Below are 20842 nucleotides of genomic sequence, written 5' to 3'. Positions count from 1 at the left end.
AGCAGCCTGTTTCTCCTGCACACTTCAAAGGCACGCGAGCCCCCTGCTGCTGGCTCTGCAGAGGGCAGACTGACCCCGGTGTCCTCTGGCTCCTCCACGTCCCAGGCCCAGCCCTGTCAGGCCATGCACCCCCACACCCTGGACTGCGAACCCCACGAGGGCCAGTCTCTGCACGTGGGGCACTGGCTGGGTACCTGAGTATGTGGCTGGCCCTGAGTGTGACAGGCAGATGTGGAGACCTTGCAGACAATCACCTCCTGGCCTCGGATGCTGCCAAGGTCTCTGGGCAGCCTGTTACCCAGCACTTCCTGGGGGGACACACCCAGCTGGCCTGGACCTGTGGGTGAGCAGACTATGCACTGCCCAAGGCCCGGGGGCTGTGCTCGCTCTGCCCTGCTACCTGTGTGCTCTGGCCTGCGGGCTCGCCCTCTTCTGTTTCTTACAAATCGTGACTAAATGACCCTCCAGAGGGACAGATCTCAACTCTTGAGACCTAGCCACTGCCAGACCCAGCCAGCCTCTTCCAGGCTCAAATACGGGGACCACGCCCCCTGAAGCTGGGTGTGGGGACCGGTCAGGGTCTCCCAAGTCCCCAGGGCTGCAGAGGTGAGAGGAAGAAGGAGCCACCCTGGCCACAGGCTCAGGCCCTCCTCCTGGATCCTGGGCTCCTCCTCTGCCGTCTGCCTTGGAACCTCCACTCTAAAGGCGAAACCATGCCAGGCACGGGGGGAGAGTGACTGCAGAGACCTGGGGAGCAGAGGCCACCTGGGCCAGAGGAGGAGGAGACCAGGGCCCTGGGGAAGTGCTGAAGTAGTGCAGCAATGCTGGCTCTGGCCAGTGCGTGGCCACAAACCTCGAGACCAGGCGACGATGGGAGGACGGACACACCACACTCTGATTCTCAGGACTCTGTACATGTTTCCAGGGGAAGAGTCACAGGGTCTTGATGCAGACCACACCGAGCAGCACTCGAGACCTTTGTCCAACTGGCTGCTGGACTCCAGTCCTATCCAGGGTGATGATGGCCACCTCTGCTTGAGACAACAGGAGGCATCCACCCAGAGGCCAGGCCAGATGTGGGAGGGAGAACGCTGGTTCCACTGGGCCTGTGAAACATCCTCCCTGCCACGGCACCTGGGATCAGCCTGCCATCATCACGGCCAGTCTGTCCATGCAGGCGATGCCACCGTAGCCCTGGCACCTTCAGGGGGCTTCCGCTCTCAGAGCTCATTGTGCCGTGCCCTGGAGATCCTGCTGGACAGGTCCTGCAGATGCTTCTTTACCTGCAAACAGGGACATGATCAGCTGGACTAGAAGGGCAGGAGTGCCACACCCAGGGCGACTGCGCACCCCAGGAGCACACTGAAGAGACGCCCGCGCCCTGCCCTCCTCATCACACACTGTCCAGTTCGTGCCCCCAGGAAGCAGACCATCCTGACAAGCGGAATAGGTCTTCCCAGCGTCCACCTTGTTCTTAAAAGCTTGAGTGGGAGACGTTGTGGTGGGCTGCGTCTGCACGGAGGGTGAGCTCACCCTGGACCCACTGCTACAAGGGCCCTCAGGACCGTCCCCCGCCTCCAGGCCCAGGGATCTGCACTTTGCACAGAGCCCCACCTGCTGGCTGTCCCCCGCCACGGCTCAGCATCAGTCCTGGCTGAAGGTCTCCTCTTGGCGTCCCCAGCACAACTGACGGCTGTGTGCTGCCATTGAACCCAGGGCCTTGCACACACCAGGCAAGTGCTTATCGCTGAGTTACAGCCACAACCCACTTAGAGCCAGGGGCTCCCTGAGTTGCCCAGGCTGGCCCTGAACTTATGATCCTCCTGCCTCAGCCTCTGACACAGGTGTGTGCTGCCAGGCCTGGCTGGTGACAGGCTTTCCTAGCCAAGGCCGCACTGCCCTCCGTGGAAGGAAGGGAAGTCAGGACTGCACCTGGCAGGCGAGCCCTCTGCCAACACCTGCACTCAGATGGCAGTGATGGGCACCGGTGACTGGGCGCCTGGCTCCTCCCCACTTAGCCCCCTCCTCCTGGCACTTCTTTTTTTTTTTTTATTTTTAGTGTTTATTTTTTAGTTTTCGGCGGACACAACATCTTTGTTTGTATGTGGTGCTGAGGATCGAACCCGGGCCGCATGCATGCCAGGTGAGCGCGCTACCGCTTGAGCCACATCCCCAGCCCCTCCTGGCACTTCTGCATGACTTAACTTCTCAGGCTTTGCCGATTTTTGAGGAGGAAGCACAGCCCTGTGGTTCAGACCCTGCAGGCAGTAAAAGGTCCCCTCCCAGCCTGAGCCCCACTCCCTGGGCAAAGTCTCTCCTGGTTTCATGGGGCCTGGTGCTGGATCCTCAGTGCCCACACCACCTTGCGTCCCTGCTCACTGAGCTCGCCCAGGGTGTCCCGTGGGAATGGCTCCTGGGGGAGGAAGGAAGGTGCCTGCTCTGTGGGTCCACCACCAGTGGTCCTCCAGCACCATCCCAGTCTCGACTCAGTGTGGCGAGATTTGGACAGGACACAGCAGTGGCGGATTTGGGTCGCACCAGCAAGGGCCTGCACTCTGTGGGCCAGGAGGCCAGGCTCCATGCACGCGGGTTCCTGAGGCCTCTCAGGGCAGCTGCCCTGTAGCCTGTGGGGGGCGGCCATGTGGGTGGGGGCGGCCCTGCATGGGCTGACAGGCACAGGCCAGGCGGCACCCACCTTGTAGCCCAGCTCCTGGGTCTTGCCCTGTAGCAGCGCATGCCTCTCCCTGCTGCGGCTGACGTGCTCGCTGTCGCCGAAGCTCTCCACGTGCTTCAGCTTCTGGTGTGAGACCTCCAGCTGCTTCTGGTAGTGGCTGTGCTTTTCGATTTTGGCCTCAAAGTGCTTGAGCTCCTCCTGGAAGGTTTTGACACTCACTTTTCTCCAATGTGACCCTGGGCACCTGAGGGCCTGTCTCTAGGCAAGGATGGTCCCACTGGGAGCCGGGTCATCGCAGGAAGTGGCTCAGGCTGCTGTGGCCGGCAGTCATGAAGCAGCATGCTTGAGGGCAGTGTGGGCGGGAGCGGCCACGGTGCCACAGCTAAGGGTCTCCAAAGGAGAGGGACGCCCCACCAGAGCCTGATGGCCTCGAGGACCTTGGTGTCACCCTGGGCCTCTGGTCCCCGTCTGCACTTTCTTCACTGCACTGACCCCAGGCCCATTTGCAGACCAACACCTGGTGCTTGGGCTCTTCCTCGGTCGCCTCTGCATGTGCCTTTCCCTCCCTCCCTGCAGCCCCCGCCCCCTCCTGCACCATCTTCCCAGATCCTGGTCACCCTACCCATCTCCAACTGGCCAAGGCCCTCTCCCCACGGGTGACCGACCCGACTCTCCCGCGGAAACTAAGGGCTCTTCCCGGGGCCACGAGGGCAGGTGTGCATGACCACTCTCCCTGCTGGCAGCCGTCCCCCTCTGGGCCTAGCCACCCCAGGTGCACACATGGAACACGTCCCGAACACTCAGACGACACAGAGTCCCATGGGCCCCCACAATCCCCCAAAGCCCCCTGGTTCAGCACCAGCAGCCCTCCCAAAGGCCTGTCCCCCACCTCAGGTGACCCGCCAGCCTGCAGCGGCTCTGCCAGGACAGCCCACAGTGACGAGTTGCTTAGCTTCCCATGGCTCAAAGGAACCAGAGCCCCTTCCTTGGTGAGCAGCCTCTTACCGTCTCCTCTCTGGACACCTCGCCCCATCCACCTCCCACAGCCCCTGTCCCACTGGATACACGGGCCACCTCCCCTCTCAGTGCCCAGTGGTCCTCTCCTCACAGCATGGCCAGCCAGGCAGACCACCCAGGCACAGACATGGCTCATCCTCGGCCATGGGGCTGCACTGGCCTGAGAGGCACGTTCATGAGCACACAGCCCCACCTGGCCACCAACCAGGACCCAGGGCTGCAGAAGTCAGCAGGGGACGAGGGCCAGAGGGAGCTGGTGGGGACAGACACACGAGTATGCAGGCCCCGCCCTACACAGGAACTCAGGCGGGCACACAGTGGGCACAGTGGGACAGACAGCAGGGCCTCCTTACCCGGAATGACTCCAGCTCTTTTTCCGTGAAGTTGGCGGACTGGGCCAGGTCCCACAGATCGATCACCCGGGGCTCCTCAAACTCTGCAAAAGAGCAGGAGCCACCTGTCTTAGGGGCATTGTGTCTGCGCCCACAGAGCCTGCTCAGCCCTAGGATAGGGTGTGCACACGTGTATGTGACTGCCTGGTGTCAGCGCACAGCTGAGGCTTGGACACAACCACACGTAAGCCTGGGTATGCTCAGAGCATTCCTGAGGCACACTGGGCACCTGGTCTGTCACTCAAAGGACTGGCTGTGATGTGGCCCCTGGTGAAGGGTGCTTCTCCTGGGCTGAGAACCTGGGCCGCCCTGCCCATGACTGGAACCACCAGCTGCTCCTGGATGCCTCTGAGGGGCAGTGTGGGTTGGGGGCTGTGCATAAGTTACTTGGCATTGGTCAGGGCTGTCCATCAGAGACAGGTCCAGAGTGGGGGTTGGGTTGTTCACCTTTTTGCTCCTAAGCACACCAGGTGGCTCCTTGACCCTGCTGGGTCCACTGGGGATACAGTGAAGCTGCCCAGCATGGGTCACCAGCCTCTGCTCACCTGGCCTGCCTGTGAGCCACATGGTGCCTGCTACTCCTCCTCCCGGCTGACCTTCCTGCCCAGGACCCGAGGGAGCCCTGGCTTGTGGGGAGAGGGCTGGAGGACAAGGTGCAAGGGCAGGAGAAACCAAGGAGCTGGCCGGACGCAGCTGCACGAGGAGACATTCTGAGGGGGGCGTGGGGCAGGGGTCAGCATCACCACCCACCATGCCCACTGTGGCCAAGCCCTCTGGCTCCTAATAACCCAGGAATGGCAAATCTGCCAGGTGGTATTATCACTTCCACAGGAGGCTGTGTCCAGGTGGGGGAGAGATAGTGACACTCCTGCCCAAGGGCACGCAGACGGCAGGAGTAGAACAAAACCAAGCGGAGCTGGGCCTGGCCCTGCAGGACACGTGCGTCCCTGTGCTGGGTGCCGCCTCTCGTCTTGGGAGGCCTTGCAGGTGGTGTCCCAGTGAAGCCAAGCCCCTGTCCCGGGGTGGCAGATGGGGTGGGCATGGGGGGAGCACGGGCTGTGCCTCGTGGAGCCTGCCACACTGGCATGGGCCTGAGGCTCAGTGAGCCAGGGCCAAGGTAAACCAGGGTGGCTGACCCACGCCCCCTGGCCCCAGGCCCAATATGCAGCAAGAGCATGCAGGTGGGGGCAGACCAGACTCAGGAAAGCTCAGACTGATGGCCAACCAACAGCACCGATCCTTTCCAAGACCTGGGCAGCAGAACTTGGACCAAGAGCACTGACCCAATGTTCCGTAGAGCCCTAGATGAGCACACCCAAGGGCCAGCCCACTTGTCCCTCGCCCTGTGGGAGAGCTGCCTCTTTTCTTCCCACTCCAATAAATCCCACGTCTTTGCATCAGCATTCACTCTTCCTTGTCTATGGGTTCCATTCTTCGGGTTCGTGAGACAAGAACCCAGAACGAAGAGACTGGTGGAGAGCCGCCAGCCTGCTGCCACCTGGAGGACACAGCTGCAACAAGCCAGCAGCCAGGCTTGCTGGGAGGGGCTGTGCCTTGGGGCCACTGCTCCACCACCTGAGTCAGCTTCAGGGACGGGGCTGGCCGGGCAGAGGCACCCATGCTTACGGAACAGCTTGGGAAAGTGGACCCTGGGCCGGCCTCTCTCTAACAGTCAAGGAGCACATGTGACAAGGGCCCCAAGCCCCTGGGCCAGTCCCCCAAGCACTGAGAACACAACCTGCCAGATGCACCCTCCACTGCTACAGCCAGCATCCGTGGACAGGTGCCGGTCGCGTACGGAGCTTACCGGCCGTGGGGCCGTAGCCCTGGTGGCTGACCTTCCTCAGGCGATCCAGGCCCTGGTTGATGCTGCGCAGCCTGTCCTTCAGCTCACTGTGCTTGCTGTGTAGGACGTCGTCCTTGACCTGGCTCCGATCAGAAGGACTGATGACATTGTCATAAACCTCTGTGGAATCAGAACACAATGCCTGGTGAGGGCCTCCCGAGGGCCTGGCACTGGGACCACTGCGTTGCCGAAAACCACACCCCTGGGAGAGTTGCTGTCTCTGGGGACAGTGATGTCAGTTGATGGGCCCTTTCAAACAACACCACCTGGGTCCATGGTGACTGCAGGTGGACGTCAGTGCACCCAGAGCTCTGGAGGCCACCCAAGACGGCACAGCCCCACCAGCCCTCCAATGTGCTCTCTCTCAGGGTCCCTACTTGGGGGAGTTCTGAGGGCGAAAGGCCTGGCCAGTCAGGAGGCAGCAGCTGCCTGCTTGCTGGGAGAGGAGGCCAGGGTGGCCACAGAGCTGCTGCCAAAGCTTCTTCTGAGTGGAGCATTAGTGCTGGGCTGTGGCTCAGGGGTGGAGCGCTTGCCTGGCACATGTGAGGCCCTGGGTTCAATCCTCAGCACCACATATAAATAAAAATAAGGTCCATCAACAACTAATAAAATATTAAACAACAACAACAACAAACCTGTTTCCATTCACAAAACTGGGTGGAAACCTAAGACAAGGGCAGCGGGTGGCCCCGGGCAGGTCACTGCATGGAGCAGTGTGGCAGCGCAGGTGGGGCAGGTGGACAAGGTACCTTCAGTCCTGCTCAGCGTCTCCAGCAGGACGTTGTACTCAGCCACCTTCTCTTTGTGGTGCAGAAACTCCTTCCACAGCTTGTCCAGCTCTTCACTGGAGAATTTCCCTGAGGTCTTCGCCTAGAGGGAAGGGGACCAGCAGCAAGTCCCCTGGTGGGGTATGCCATCCCTCTGTTCTCCATAAGCCCCCAGACTCTTTGCAGGTGTGTACATCAGAAAATAAAACCCAAACCAGGGAGAATAGCTGTTGCTGGGCAAGGTCCCTCCTCCTTGGTGTGCCCAGACTTGGTGGGGCATGGTGACCATGCTGGCCAGGTGAGGAGAGGAGGACCCTGAGGAGGGTCCCCCACACCTACTCCCTCTCCTGGCTGTGGCTGGTGAACACAGCAAAGTCATCTCCCTGGGGGCCCAGGGCTGGTCACCTTGCCATTCCATCTGCCTTTTGCCCCCTTCCCCACAACCCAGGACAACAGGCTGGCGCAGAGTTCCAATCCCTGAACCAAATCAGCGTGATCCAGACAAGCTGTTCAGAACCAGGGTGGAAGGGGAGCCAAAGCAAGAGAGCACCCTGATATGGTCAGCCAGACCATCACACCCCAAGACCTGGCCCCACCCAGCACCCGACTCTGAGGTCTGCAGCCCCAACAGCATGCCAGGCCAAGCCCAGCAGACCCGCCTTCCTAGACAGCACAGAGAGCCCACTCGCGCGGGGCACGGACACACACCAGGCTGAGGGGCATTCCCACAGCAGCAGCTCTGCAGGCCAATTAAGGCAGAGGACGCGGCCACGGGGTGGTGGTAGCTTGGTGGTAGAGCACTTGCCTAGCGTGAGAAGCTCTGGGTTCGATTCCCAGCACCACCATGAATAGATAAATGGAAAGAAATGAGTCACGCTGTGTTTTAACCTGTGCAATTTAATAACGTTGCTAAGCACGTTCTTAACATTTCAGCCTCAGAGCTGTAAGCCAAAAGAATCGCTTTGTAGAGAGCACAGGCATGTTCCAAAGAGGAAGCAGAGGCTGAGCTGCAGGGAGGAGAACCATCACAAAGAGCAGCACTGTCCCAAGAAAGCTGCGTTCTCCTGAGGGGCCCCACCCAGTGAGCGCCATGCAAGGGACGGGGGCCTTGCAGGGCGACAGCTCGAGACCCACCCCCCATGCCCTATGCCTAACATCAGGGCAGGTCTGAGCGGTCATGGAAAAACGGATGGGTACCTTGTGCCACAGCTTCTCCAGCCTGGGGTCCCCCAGCCCGTCGTCCTGGGCGCTGTCACTGAGTGAGTTGCTGTGCACCATCTGGGCCTCCTTCCTCCCGTCCAGACCATACCTGGCCAAGATAACTAGAGAGGAGGGTTTTACTCCACACGGTTCTTTGACCAACAGTCCACCCATCTCAGAGACTCCCGGGGCGGCGCTGGCCTGCTTTCTCTTCACCCTGGCTGCTGGGTGGCCATGCAAGACGCAGTGGACCAGCACGCACACCAGCCCCCAGTGCTTACGAACACCAGGAGGACAGGCCTGGCTCCTCCCGTGGACACACCCTGCTAACGTCCTCCTGAACACAGAGGTGGCTTGTGGGAAAACCAGGTGTGGCCTGGACGGGCCACTGGCCACAGGGTCTCAAGGACAGGTGGTACTTCCCAGTTTCTGACCAACCCCAGTGAGGACAGACAGTCCACTGAGGGGTCAGGCAATGGCCAGGGAGCCTGACAACCCTGATGATGTGCTCATCTACAGGGGAAAGGCAGAGCCAGAACTCCTGGCAGATTCTGGGGCAGCTGGGAGGGGAGGCCAGCCAGCATGTCTGCTGCTACCCAGCCCAAGGGACGTACTGGCCTCGTACACCAGTCTTTCTGCCCCATGAGGACATGTACCTCTGGTCACTAGCACACAGCAGGGAAGGCCAGACAGTTGACCCTACTGTGGATAGGCTTGGTGCTCTGGACATGAGCAAATAGGGCCTGGGGCCTGGTCTCCTGTCCCAGGAAGCAGCTCTTCAGAGTCAGGGCTCTGACCCCTTAGCCTACATGCCAGCACTCAGCCACTGCGGCTCTGTGGGCAAGCCCCTGCCAGCCAGGCCCCCCTGGAATCCACAGCCCATCCGGTTGGCCCAGCCTATATATGGTCTTTGGAAACTCCCTTCCCCTCTTCTGGGCCCAGAAGAGGGGAAGGGAGTTTCCAAAGATCAGACAGGAGACCATAGGTCTCCATGCGTCTGGAAGCTTGGCCGCTGGGGGCCTCCAGCATGCGCAGCAGGAGCACTCTGGCGTTACAATCCAGGATCCCTGGTCCTCTCAGTGTCAGGCAGCCTACAGACGCCTCACTCCACTGCAGACAGTGGTCAGGAGCTGCCTAGGCGTGGGTGGGTGGGTCCGACTGGGGCACACACACAGCAAAACTTGTCAAACCCTGTGGTAAGATTTGGATTCCATCACATGCAACTTTTATCTCTAAGAACGACTTTAAAAATGACTTAAGCCAGGCCCAAACTACTTGGCAGGCTGAGGTGGGAGGAACACCTGAGCCTGGAGTTCAGGGCAGCCTGAGCAACACAGGTAGGAGACCCTGCCTTTAAAAATAAAACAAACAAAAATGTTGATTAAGTAAAGGTTGCTCAGCCACCCCAGCCTCAGAAAGCCAGTGCCTGCCCTGTTTCCAAGGTCCGGCTGACTGGCCCAGGCCACCACTGCTCCCAGCTCCAGGAAGAGCCCAGCCACCCCAGGCCTCACACTCCTGACTCCCCTGGACAGCTCTGGCAGCCCAAGCCAGAGAAGAGGGTGGGGTGTGGCTCAGGGCTGAGGGCACAGGAACCACCAGACTCCTGACCACAGGTAAATGGCCAGGGCTATGCTCAGCAACCAGGACTGAGGAGGGTTCTGGGTGCTGGGCTCTGCCTCAGGTGGAATCCCAGAATGCTGAGGCTGCAGGAGGCCTCACAGAGCACGGAGTCTGGCCTTTCCTGAGGTGGCCGTGGGCTGTGTGTGGGGTGAACAATAGGTGCAGACAGGGCTGTGCAGGCAGGACCCATCCCTCTCAGGACAGAGCCCATGTGGGCTTTGCCAAAAGAGCCACTGTCAGTCTAGATGAGGCAGTTCAGTGAGGTACGTCCTTAGGGTGCCCAGGGCAGAGCTGGTGGAGATGGGGTTCCCCAGTGCTCCTACCAGTTGTACCCATTTCTCATCCCAGGCTCCTGTCTGGACACTGCATGACACAGTCCCCCTGGGTGTGCTGTACGACCATGGCACAGGGAATGGAGAGCAGGTCCACAGACCACACCTGGAAGACAGTGGGCCTGTGTGGCCATGAGAGTGGCCAGCATCAGCAAGCACCCACCTCCTGGACAAGACCTCTCCAGGAGTGCTCAGGAGGGTCAGCTTCCAGAGTTCCACTAAGGCTGGTGCCAGGCACCAGAGACCAGTGTCATCCAAGCAGAAAACTCTGCCCTACATGGGTCATGGGCCTGGACTTTACTAGGCTGGAAGAAGCCACTCCCAATGAGGACACCAGCCAGCAAGGGGGGAAGATGGTCACTAACCCACCTCCCTGGAGCCCTGGGCTCCTCTATCTCTTGGGCCTGGACTCCTGTCCACCAGGGCAGGGCTGGTTCCTCTGGAAGGGAAGGGCTCTGGCAGCTCCAGGGCCCTCCATCCTATACATGCCCAGTTCCTTCTGATGGGGTGGAATTGGGGCGGGAAACTCCACAGCAGGCTCCTGCCCTGCCCAAGAGGGTGGCCTCCCCAACATGCTGCACGAAGTGCATCTGTCCCGACTCATCTCAGGTGTGTCTCCTCTAGCCTGATGGCCCTCTGCTGCTGCATGTGGATTTTGTGTTCCTGATACACAATCTGAACTTGGCCTGTAAAATGGGAGAAATGAGGCTGGGCCATGGCGCACCTAGACACCGTACTGTGGCGAAGCTCTGAAGGCCTGAGCAGGGAGAGGGACGGCTGGGGACAGCACTGGCTCTGGAGGCAGAAAACTCCACACAGGATATCCGTCCCTGAGTCTGTTAAGGGGGGACCGGAGTCAGCACCTCAGTGAGGCCTGAGGAGGAACAGTCTCCTGTTGGACTGAGGAGGGGACCTGCATCCCCCTCGGGCTGCCTGGGTGAACCGTGTCCCCAACCTGTTTCCAGGCCATGCAGCTCGGGGCCGTCAGCCGCCGGGGCATCTGTGTGTCTGGAACTCTGATCCTGGTCCTCCTCCAGCGTGCCAACAGCACTCAGGGGACAGACAGGCCTGAGACTACGGCCAAGGTGCCCCTGGGGGCGAGCTTGCAAGCTGAGGCTGGGCAGCCGCCCCCCCACTGTAAGAAGAAAAACAAGCACCATTAAGATTGCGAATCAGCTTTGCTTCTTTCTCCCCGTCCTCGTCCAGGCCCTCGATCTTCAGTTTCTTCCAGTTGAGCTCATCTCTCTCTTGAATCTTCAGATCGGCATGGAGCTCCGCCAGCTTCACAGGAGAGAGATGCAGCTGCCCAACAAGAACAGAGCAATGTGTGACCAAGGCAGACACAGCCCGAGGCTGACCTGGGAGAAGGGGAGCAACTAGGAGACCCCAGACAAGAGGGGACAGAGTTGGGGCCATGGGCAAGAGGTTCTAAAGACAGCCGGCCTTCCACCCAGGCCCGAGCTCTAGAAACCCCAGTCCATGGAGAGGTTGCCCCTGATGGCGGCTGCTAGAGGCTGGGGCTGCTGTGACAGGCACCCTCCCTCCCTCCCTCCCCGCTGGTACACGGCGAGTTTCACCAGGGAAACAGGGTACCAATGAGGGGCTGGGCCTGGTAAAGAAACGCATTACCTTTTGCTCATGCTGCACAACTATGAAAAAACAACTGAAAGTGCCACAGAGAAGACTGAATTTACAGAAAATAAAATCCAAATAACATATATATTTTGAGGGTAGTACTGGGGATTGAACCCAGGGCCTCCCACAGGCTAGGTGAGTGCTCTACCACTGAGCCACGCCCCCAGTCCTCCAAACAAAATTTAAAAAACCAGAATCAAGCAGAACTACAACTGTCCCAGGACACTGGCCACGTCTGAGACAGAGCCAGGCCATGTGGAACACAGATCCCGAGCACCTGCAGTGGGTATGAACTGGACTCCCTACCAGATGCTTAGCCTGTCCTGGGCAACGGGAGGGGGACGGTCAGCAGAGACCCCTACAAGTCCTCCAAAACAACTGCAACCTCTGATTCTCCTACTTCATTTCCCAGGGCCCTTAATCCCCATCTCTTACGTGTATCAGGCTTTCCTGTGAGCCCAGGACACTTCTGAAAGGGAACCCAGATATCTCGAGTGGAAATAATATTAATAATAACCCCCTCATTTACCTGCTGGCAAGCCAACCCTGCAGGTATAACCCACCTGTCCTGCCTGGCCGGTTGCAGCAGGGAAAGGGGCAGGGTCTGGGGGATCTTCCGCCCCTCCACAGCTGGTGCTTCCCTCCTGTCATCCAGGACCCACTCTCCAATGAATGACTTCTCTGCTGACCCTGAACCCCTCTCTCTGTTGTCTCCAACACCCTCTGACCTGGCCCTGCCTGTCCAATAATTTCTCCTCTGAACTCTATCGGGTGCCCCTGCTGAAGGCTGGATGCCCATCTGCAGCGTGCCCTTGAGACCCTGGAATGACTTGACTGCATCTCATCTGTGGGCTCCCAGAGAAGCAGGACACAGGCCCTGGAGGCAGGGTGGAGTGGGGACAGACAGGAGAGGAAGCCAGACTCTGTTCTGACACGCCCAGCCACCACACAGCACAGCGGCTCCCCCTTGTCCTGTTTCTGATCCCAAGCCCACATTTACTTATTTTCTATTTGTGACACAAAACTCTGGAGCAAGAATAGACAGGTCTTTTATTTACTTTTTAATAAATATTTTTTTAGTTATAGTTGGACACAATACCTTTATTTTATTTGTTTATTTTTAGGATTGAACCCAGCCCCTCACACATGCTAGGTGAGCCCTCTACTGCTGAGCCACAGCCCAGCCCGAGGCTCTGGTTTTGCTCTGCAGGGAGGGCTGGTAGTGCCCTCACGCCAGATCTGCCCTCTCTGGGGCTGTTGGGGAGGGTCCAGGTATTCACCAATGCTGCTTGGTGCCTCGCTGGAGGGCAGAGCTGAGGACCTGGGCCACAGCCTTCCTCCAAGACTCAAGCACGAGCACTCTCACCTGCAAACTGTGGTGGGCTTCGCACCCCCTGCCCACCTTCCCAGGGCTCTGAGACAGTCAGTGGGCGAACATGGGAGGGTACACTGTGAGATGCAAAAGCGGAACTGCACAGGGGGGCCACCATCTGCTCCAGGGTCACCTGTTCTCTTCTCAGGCCCAAACCTCAGTGTCTAAACCTACCACCCAAATCTCTCAAATGTCATGACATGCCCACTGTCCTCTGACATATAGCTGCCTACAAGCTCAGGGCTGAAGGTACAGTGCCCAGAGCCACAAAACCAGCAGCTGTCAGCTCCACTTGGGAGGGAGATAAGCAGGTCACGTGCAAACACCTGGCTCTCACTTCAGGATTCCTTTCTCTCTTTAAAGTTAGACGTTAACACATCAAGTTTGAAGTACTAGTTAAAGAGAAGTAAATGCAAAAAACAATCCATTAGGGCTGGGGGAGAACACGTGCCTACCATGCATGAGGTCCTGGGTTCAATGCCTAGCACTGCAAAAATAAACAAACACAACAAAAGCAGACTCTGTCAAATATTAAGTCCTGGAGTAAATAACTGACAACCAGGAGACAGACAGGGGGCGGCCCAGAGCATGGAAAGACAGAACTTGCCCTTTAGACACCACCTCCAATGGCCCGGAGGGTGAGCACAAACCCTAGGGAGCTGCCCAGCTGCCTGTCACTCTCCCTGGAAGCCCCAGTGCCACCCAGGAATCCTCTGTGTGCCTAGGAGCCAGTGGGGCTCTGGAACTTTCCAGACCCTTCTGCTTTTTCAATCCCCCGTCCCCAGAAACCCAGGCCCAGAATGTGTAGTCTCTGGAGTCCATTCAAACCTTGGCCCCTGGGGCCAGGGCTGTGTGTTCTGCCAAGCAGAGATGTGCAGAGCACAGCTCAGACAGGGCAGGTGGTGTGCCCAGCACCCATGCTGCCAAGATGGCCACTCAACTCCCAAAGGGCAGCAGGTGCTGCCCACGTGCTGGCTTGACCACGAGGCAACCTCGCTGCTGCTGGCTAGGCAGTCACTGGCCAAGCAGCAAGCCGCTGCAGACAGCTGGCATGCAGCACCCTCTTATGCTGCTCAGTCCCTCGACAAAGGGCTTGCTGGCAGGAAGGCCATGGCCAGTCCTGTGACCACCCTTTCCTCGGAGTCCCTGGAGAAGTGTGACACAGGGCCCTTCCAAGGGCACGAAGAAGGAGGAAATGGAAACATCTGGCAACAGGGATGGGCTTCTTGGGTCCTTTGCTCTGCACACCTGACCTTTAAGGACAATACCTACTTTGGCTGTGTCAGAGGTGAAAGATGTTCATCTGTGTCAGAAATAGGAACTCTGAGCTTAAAGACCCATTTCCCAGGCTGAGGGTGACAGTGCACCTTTACTGCAGGGGTGCTACTCAGACCTAGGAAGCCTGCTCCTCAGAAAGAGAAGCCCCAGGTGTCTGTGGGCACATGGCAGCTGCCACAGAAGCACCCCTCCCCCACAGCTAAGGACAGCCCTGGGCTGGGAGTCTGGCATCTTGCAACACACTGGGTGTGTCACAACACCACAGAACTCAGCTTGCTTAGGGACATTTGGGAAGTGGGGACGGGGTGATTTCAGTCAGGGTACGAAGCTAGGATGGACTGTCTCCCAGGATGGAAACACTCTCTGTATCTTCTCACCTCTGCCCCCACAGGAGTCTCAGGGTGGGTCTGACCTCCTCAAGAAGAGGGTCAGAATGAGGGTGAGGCACATGGCTTTGTCACACTTATTATCTGACCCTCAGATACTATGACATGCTATATAGTGTTGTCTGCTATGATACAACCATATATTTAGAAAGCCAAAAAATGCATAATGCTTTTGTCAAGCAAATAAGAAAGGACAAAATCTTTCTGGCCAGTGAAGGAAGGTCACGAGGCTGAGAACGCTGGTCCCCCATGCTCCATCTGATTCTGCCACAGAATACAAAGAGACCCCAACTCAAAAAGGGCCTTGCAGCACCCCTCACTCCCACCTAAAGCAGCAGGTAGGTGGTGGGTGAGAAGTGATGTGAGCTTCTGCCTCACATTAACACCCTCTTCAAGCTGACCACAGACTCACCTGCCTTGTCCACCCCAGGATCCAGCGCTCTTAGTAGTAGGAGTAGAAGCATTAAGCCCACCTTGGACCCAAGGCTACAGGGGCCTGAGCAGAACACTCCTCCTGGCTGCCCTGAGGCGACTCAGTACCTGGCCACAGCTCCTACCACCACCCTTCCATGTCTAGAAGGAAAACCAGCAAGGCTCTCTGGAAGTGGGAAGACACACAAGATGCCCTAACACAGAAGTCCACCCTGGAAGAACTTCCCATTCGGTTCAGTGGAAAAGGTTTGCACACATGACTGCAGAATTTCAGGGCTAGAGGGACCAGAAAGGTCATGTGGTCCAAGGCCTGCACAGGGCCAAGGGGAGCTGGCTCCCAGCAGTGACCACAGAAGACAGTGGAGAATAGACTGGCCTGATACCGAAGCAAATCAGGTATGGGAGAAGCACAGGAGAACCCAGAGATGCTGCAGTGCAGTATGGGGACAGGTGACCTGCCAGAGGTCTAAGAAAGGCACCCAGGCTGACAGATGCAGAGGCTGGCCTGGGGCATGTTTAGATGGGCAAGTGGAAGGCCTAGGCCAGCTCCCAAAGCAAGGGGAGCCTCTGGGTTCATGGGCACCAGAGTACATTTTCCCAACACTGTCTCCAACTCAGACTAGTGTCTTCTTGGTTCTCTAACCTCACCCTGTGGAGGAAACTCCACCCAGCCAATAGTGGCTGGCTCAGCACACCCGTCACAGTGGGCAGCGGGGGCCAGTGAAAACACATTCTGAGCTCTAGACTTTCCTGGTCCCTGCTGCTCAGATGATCCTGCCACATCCAACCCCACTGTGTCCTTGGCCCATTCCTCCAGGAAACCACTATGCTTCTCTAGCCTACAGTGCTGTCTCCATCTCTATCTCTGTAGGCCAAACACTATACACCGAGGTCCTCTCCAGCAGAACCTCAGGACACTGGCTGCAAATGAAGCTGGGACAGGAGCATCTTGTGAAGGGCTTACAGGGCTATACACACTGGACACAACTCCCCTTCCTGCAGCGTCCCCTGCAGCCAGCCTACCAATCCTCCCTCACTACTCTTCCTCCACGGCCAGAGAGTCTGCTCTCTTCCAGAATTTATTCTTATCTTGCAAATTATTTACTCAAGAATGCTAAAACTGGACTACTTAAAGGAAGAGCTAATCTGACCTCCTTCTACTTAAAGATGAAGAGCCTGAGACCCAGAAGAGTGAGTCTTAGTTTGTAAATAACTATTTTCATACACTTGAGCCCATGCCTAAAAAATGAAATAGCTTTTATGTTAATGTAGAGTGTGGCTGGCCAAGGGTCATTCCAGTTAGGAAGATGGCTGACCTTGGGATGCCTTTTCCCCTCTAGGCTTTGGTACCTTTATCTCCAAAATGAAGAGATCTGATTAGATACCTGTTAACTTCCAGTTTAGCATTCCCTGGGCCTTTTGTTTCAAGAATTCTAAGCTGACCTACCCTCCACCTCTCTGTATCCCTCACCCAAATTAACCAGCACCAGCCTGCTCCTGGGACTTCTGCTGTTCTTGGAAACGTCCGTGTCCAACCTCACCTCTTTTAATTCTTTCTCCATAAAGGGAGGGGTAGGGTGGAACAAATGGCAAAGGCCTGCAAAAGGCCAAAGGCTAGCTCTGCCTCACTCGGGATAACTAGCTCGCTGGGCAGAGGAGGCTGGCGCGCGAGGACCAAGCTGGTGGGTACCCTTGGGGGCGGGCCTCCAGCTGCACTAAAGGCGGCGCAGCTACACCCAAGGTCTCCCAGGACTTCTGCAAGTCTCGCTGCCTCAGGGTCCCCTTCCTAAGGCAGGTGAGGTGGAGGTGCCCACCTGACCTCGCGGAGGCAGAGCTTGCGGGCCGCAGGAACCCGGCCAGGGCTGACTGGCACGGCCGCCCCAGCCCACCGTCCCCGGCCCCCGCTCACCCTCCGGGCCTTCTCCCACAGCTGCTTCAGCTTCTCCATGCGGAACTCCTCCCCGGGTTCGCTCTTCGCGGGCGACTCGGGCTCATTCTTCTCCCGCGAGTACTTGCCGCCGTGGGTCGCCGCAGGCCAGGGCCCGAGCAGCAGCAGCGCCAGCAGCAGCGGCAGGGACAGCGGGAGCCCGCAAGGCCCTGTGACCCTCTGCCTCCGCGGCGCCATCTTCGTCTGCGGCGCTGTCCCCACCTCGCGCCCGCCTGTCCGGACTCCCAGGCCCCGCCCACCCCCCGCGCGGCCTCTTGGGAGTGAGCTGATTGGGCGACGCCCGGGCGTTTCCTAGCAACCTACCGCGGGCGGGGGCGGAGCCTGGAGGGCTGGGGGTCCTCTGCCGCTGCCCGCCCGAGCGCTGGAGAGTCCGCGGCCCCTGCGGCGCGGCAGGTTCCGCCCGTGTGCTGGTCCCCGCCGGGCATGGGCGTAGCTCTCTCGCCCTGGGACCCCAGGGGCCGCCCCTCGCCGAGAGGAAGGGCGCGTGGCAGCCAGGCGGGGCTGGGTGGGGGGCACCTGCCGCGCACCTGCCGCAGCGCTGCCTCCCTCAGCCTAGTCCCCCTGCCAGTGTGCGTGACCTGGCCGCTGTCCCCACCTGCCACATTTCAGTAGATCCACCGACTGAACGTCGGGGCTTGGCGGTGCCCTGGGGCAGAGTGGGAGCCAGAGGGAAGGAGGGAGCCACAGATGCGGAGGCCAGGGGGCTGAGGGTCTAGTAGGGGCTGAGGGTCTAGTAGAGCCTGGGGGCCGAGAGAGCCCGCGGTGAGGACATCCTGACGGTCTCAGGGCCAAGGGGCGCTGAGGACAAAGCGAGGGTGGGCGTCTGTAGGGGAAAGCTGCGTCCTATACTTTTCCAGGAAGGGCTGCCCTGTCTTGAGAGCCATCGTGTCGTTTTGTCCAGCTGTTTGTTTGTCCCAGGAAGGAGGGGAGGCTCGGCCTTCCTCTCTGGGAGCCAGCAGCTAGCCCACTGTTCCGCTGTTAATACCCGCTTTAAGGTTAGGTCAGACTGACCACGATATCAGCGTAGACCCTGTGAGAACGGATGTTCACTTTGACCCTGGTTCAGGTCTGAAGGACAGGCGCTCCTCACCAGCTGCAGCTGGGCTCTGGTGGGTGCTTCTGGGAGCCAGCCACCCCCCAACCCCCCCACCCCCGTCTTCAACACGGCGTCCAGGGCTCCGTCTTCGACACAGTGTCCAGGATCCCAACTTGGACACAGCATCCCAGGCTCCTGCTGGCCACTGAGGAACCCCAGGGGAGGTGAAAAATAGGCCAGCCCTGTCTGCTCAGAGGGCTGCACCTGATGCAGCGGGGTCTGGCAATGTTGTCTAGCTGTTCTCCCAAGTGGGAGCCATATGGGTGTGTGGACACTGGCTGGTTTTGTTTGCTTGTTTGTTTAGACTGCCTGTCTGAAGATGTAGGTACCATGCAGGTAGCTTCCCATCAGCTTTTTAAACCCCTCACTCCGTGTCTTGAGCAGTCAGCTAAGGGTTCTAAAACTCTTAAGGGTAGCTCCTCATGTGAAAGAGAAGAGAAATGGAAACAGACAACAGCAAAAAAGCAACTGGGCGAAAACAAACCATGTAGGTAGGGCCTGGGGGTGTAGCTTGGTGGTAAAGGGTTTGCCTTACAGGTCCTGAGATGGACCCCCAGCACCACAAACAACAAAACAAGACCAAACAAAGGGAAAAACACACACAGGAAAAATTGGGAAGAATGACCATCACTATTATCCTCACAGAGACCCACGGAACACACACACACACAGAAAATATATGTATAAAATGTATAATGTTATGTATAATATATAAAAATAATATATGTAGGTCAGAGAACAGTGAGTTTTGGAAACCAAAAGCCAAATAGAATGATAGGAAGATTTTGAAGAAAATGCTGATTAAGTGGATTAAAATCAGGAAGAGATGATTAATAAGAAAGAATAAATAAGGAAAAAATTAGATCTCCAATTCAGGAGAAGTATTATTTGATTAACAAAGTTTCACAAAGAAAGTACAGATAAAATAGGGAGAAATAAACTATCAAAGAAATGATTTAAGACAAGTTTCCAGACCTACAGGGGGTGAACAGTTGGGAGGTTGAAGGGACCCACCAAATTGCTCACAATGAGTGAAAATAGACCTCTAACACCCAAACACATTTTTGTGAACATTGTAGGCAAAAAGATTTTTATAAGCTCTAAAGGAGAAAAATAACTACATGGAAAAGGCAGAAATGTCTTTAGGCTTCTCAACAGCAACACTTGAAGTAAGAAAGCAGCAGAGCAGTAACTTGCAAATTTGGAAGGAAAATGACTTCCAATCTAGAATTCTACACCCAACCAAGCAAACTATCAAGAAAATATGAGAGTACTTAATGAGAGTCTTTCAATAAAAGACATTTTACACACACAAGTGCTCCACCAAAGTGAGAAAACAAGAAAGAGGAAGACGTGGATACAAGTACAAGATCCCGTATGAGAGAGGGAAGAAAAGGAATCCCCCAAGGATAGTCATGGAGGGTGACCTGTGGCAGAGATTACTCAAGGGATAGACAGGTCAAATGCTGTCTTTACCATTATTTCACATTTTTAAACCTAAAGACAGAATGCTCACGTGGGCCTGGCTCAAATTCTCACGTGAACGTGTTCCCCAGTTCCTGATGCTTGGAACTGCAGAGGCCACCCATTTCTCCTGACATAATGTTTTTCTTGACCATAGTCCTGAGAGCTACAGAAGAAGAGGCTCCAGATTGGCCCCTTCTTGTGCATATTCCTGTTGACCATTGGTACTTGGACCACATCAGAGCCTTCAAATGTCTTGGCTCTGACAAGTCACCTTTGTCCTTTGCTCCTGATATCCTCAGAAAGGCCCCTGAGAACCCACAGAGAAATGGAGGCCAGACTGGAATGAAAGCCTCATTCTCCTTGGCTTTCACCTGGTCTTCTGGTGGTGTAGGGTCCTGGGACCCCTTTTCTTGTACAGCCACCTTTGGGTGCCCTGCTCAGCTTTCCAGAACTAAGCACCATTGGGTAGGAGATGCAGACACAGTTGATGAGACTGTGAATAAGGCAGGTGATGATTCAAGTTGGAATAGTGGTTCCCTGGCCTAGGGGAGGAAGGAGGATAGCAGGAGGTGGATGTGCAGAGAGGCTTCTAAAGTACTGCCCATGTATAATTTCTTGACCTGGGTGGTGGGTACGCATGTGCATTCTGTCATTCTTCAAATTGGGTGTTCACATTGAAAGACTAATTTGTATACATTATATATTTTTAAAAATCTTACAAAATCACCTTAGTTAATGCAAGAGTACAGAGGCCTGACACACAGTAGGGGTCCAGGTGAGGGCCTACTCTCTTCCTGGGCTCATCCTATAGGGCTTAACATTTTTTTCACTTTCTCAATTCAGCTCAACTGTCTCGAGGCCCCAGCCTCCACCATGCCCAGCCCCTGCTGGGTGCTGAGGATTCTGCGTAGAACCTGGCTCTGTAAGTGGTAGGGGAAAGATGTGGAAAGTGGACAAGCATGGCCCTGAGAAAGCCCCAGCGGGAGAGCCCCCATGAGGACAGAGAGTGAGGCTGTCCAGTTGTGAAGGAAGGGGCCACAGGCCAGCTGATTTCTTGCTCCAGGAGAGGAGCAGGGCTGCCGGCCTGTCTCCAAGCAGAACTCTCCGAGCAGAATGCACCTCGCTGTTCAGGACTGTCTGATCTTCAGAAGCAGGTGTCGGGGGCTGGCTTACTCCAGCTGTCGAAGGGCACTTGGTCCAGTGGGCACCTGCATCTGCAACTCTCAGGAGCCCCCAGTATTGTTGCTGAGTGGTCAGGTGGATGAGAACTGGTTCTGGATTTCATCCTACTACAGCCAAAGAACAATTTGTTTTGTCCTTGAGTTTGGAATATAAATGCTGTTCTCACCAGGCAATGGCAGGGAGGCACCATGGACAGGT

At 57.1% G+C, this 20842-nt stretch overlaps 1 protein-coding gene across 1 annotated transcript; it reads right to left on the bottom strand.

Annotated features, from left to right (window-relative positions):
* Window positions 1–898: 898 nt before the first annotated feature.
* Window positions 899–17099, bottom strand: Lrpap1 (LDL receptor related protein associated protein 1). The gene is made up of 8 exons (XM_046423548.2): window positions 16861–17099; window positions 11006–11150; window positions 7894–8018; window positions 6679–6799; window positions 5891–6049; window positions 4045–4127; window positions 2696–2872; window positions 899–1283 (listed from the first exon to the last, which is right to left on the bottom strand). The coding sequence occupies exons 1-8, from the start codon at window positions 17074–17076 to the stop codon at window positions 1221–1223; spliced, it is 1089 nt and encodes a 362-aa protein (XP_046279504.1). The 5' UTR covers window positions 17077–17099; the 3' UTR covers window positions 899–1220.
* Window positions 17100–20842: the final 3743 nt, after the last annotated feature.

Source organism: Marmota monax, unplaced genomic scaffold (assembly GCF_021218885.2).
Source record: "Marmota monax isolate L192 unplaced genomic scaffold, Marmota_monax_Labrador192_F-V1.1 WCK01_AAM20220418_F8-fsc00009, whole genome shotgun sequence".
In the NCBI taxonomy this organism is placed as follows: Eukaryota; Metazoa; Chordata; class Mammalia; order Rodentia; family Sciuridae; genus Marmota; species Marmota monax.
Note: the sequence above shows the minus strand (reverse complement) of the source record. Positions and strands in the feature narration are given on the sequence as shown.

What these genes read in the sequence shown, in the direction of transcription:
- Lrpap1 (XM_046423548.2), bottom strand. Translation starts at nt 17,076, where the DNA reads ATGGCGCCGCGGAGGCAGAGGGTCACAGGGCCTTGCGGGCTCCCGCTG. An exon ending in GACGCTGAGCAGGACTGAAG is followed by an intron (nt 6,050 to 6,678) that starts GTACCTTGTCCA and finishes CTGATTCCACAG; the next exon opens with AGGTTTATGACAATGTCATC. An exon ending in AAGAGCTGGAGTCATTCCGG is followed by an intron (nt 2,873 to 4,044) that starts GTAAGGAGGCCC and finishes AAAACCTTCCAG; the next exon opens with GAGGAGCTCAAGCACTTTGA.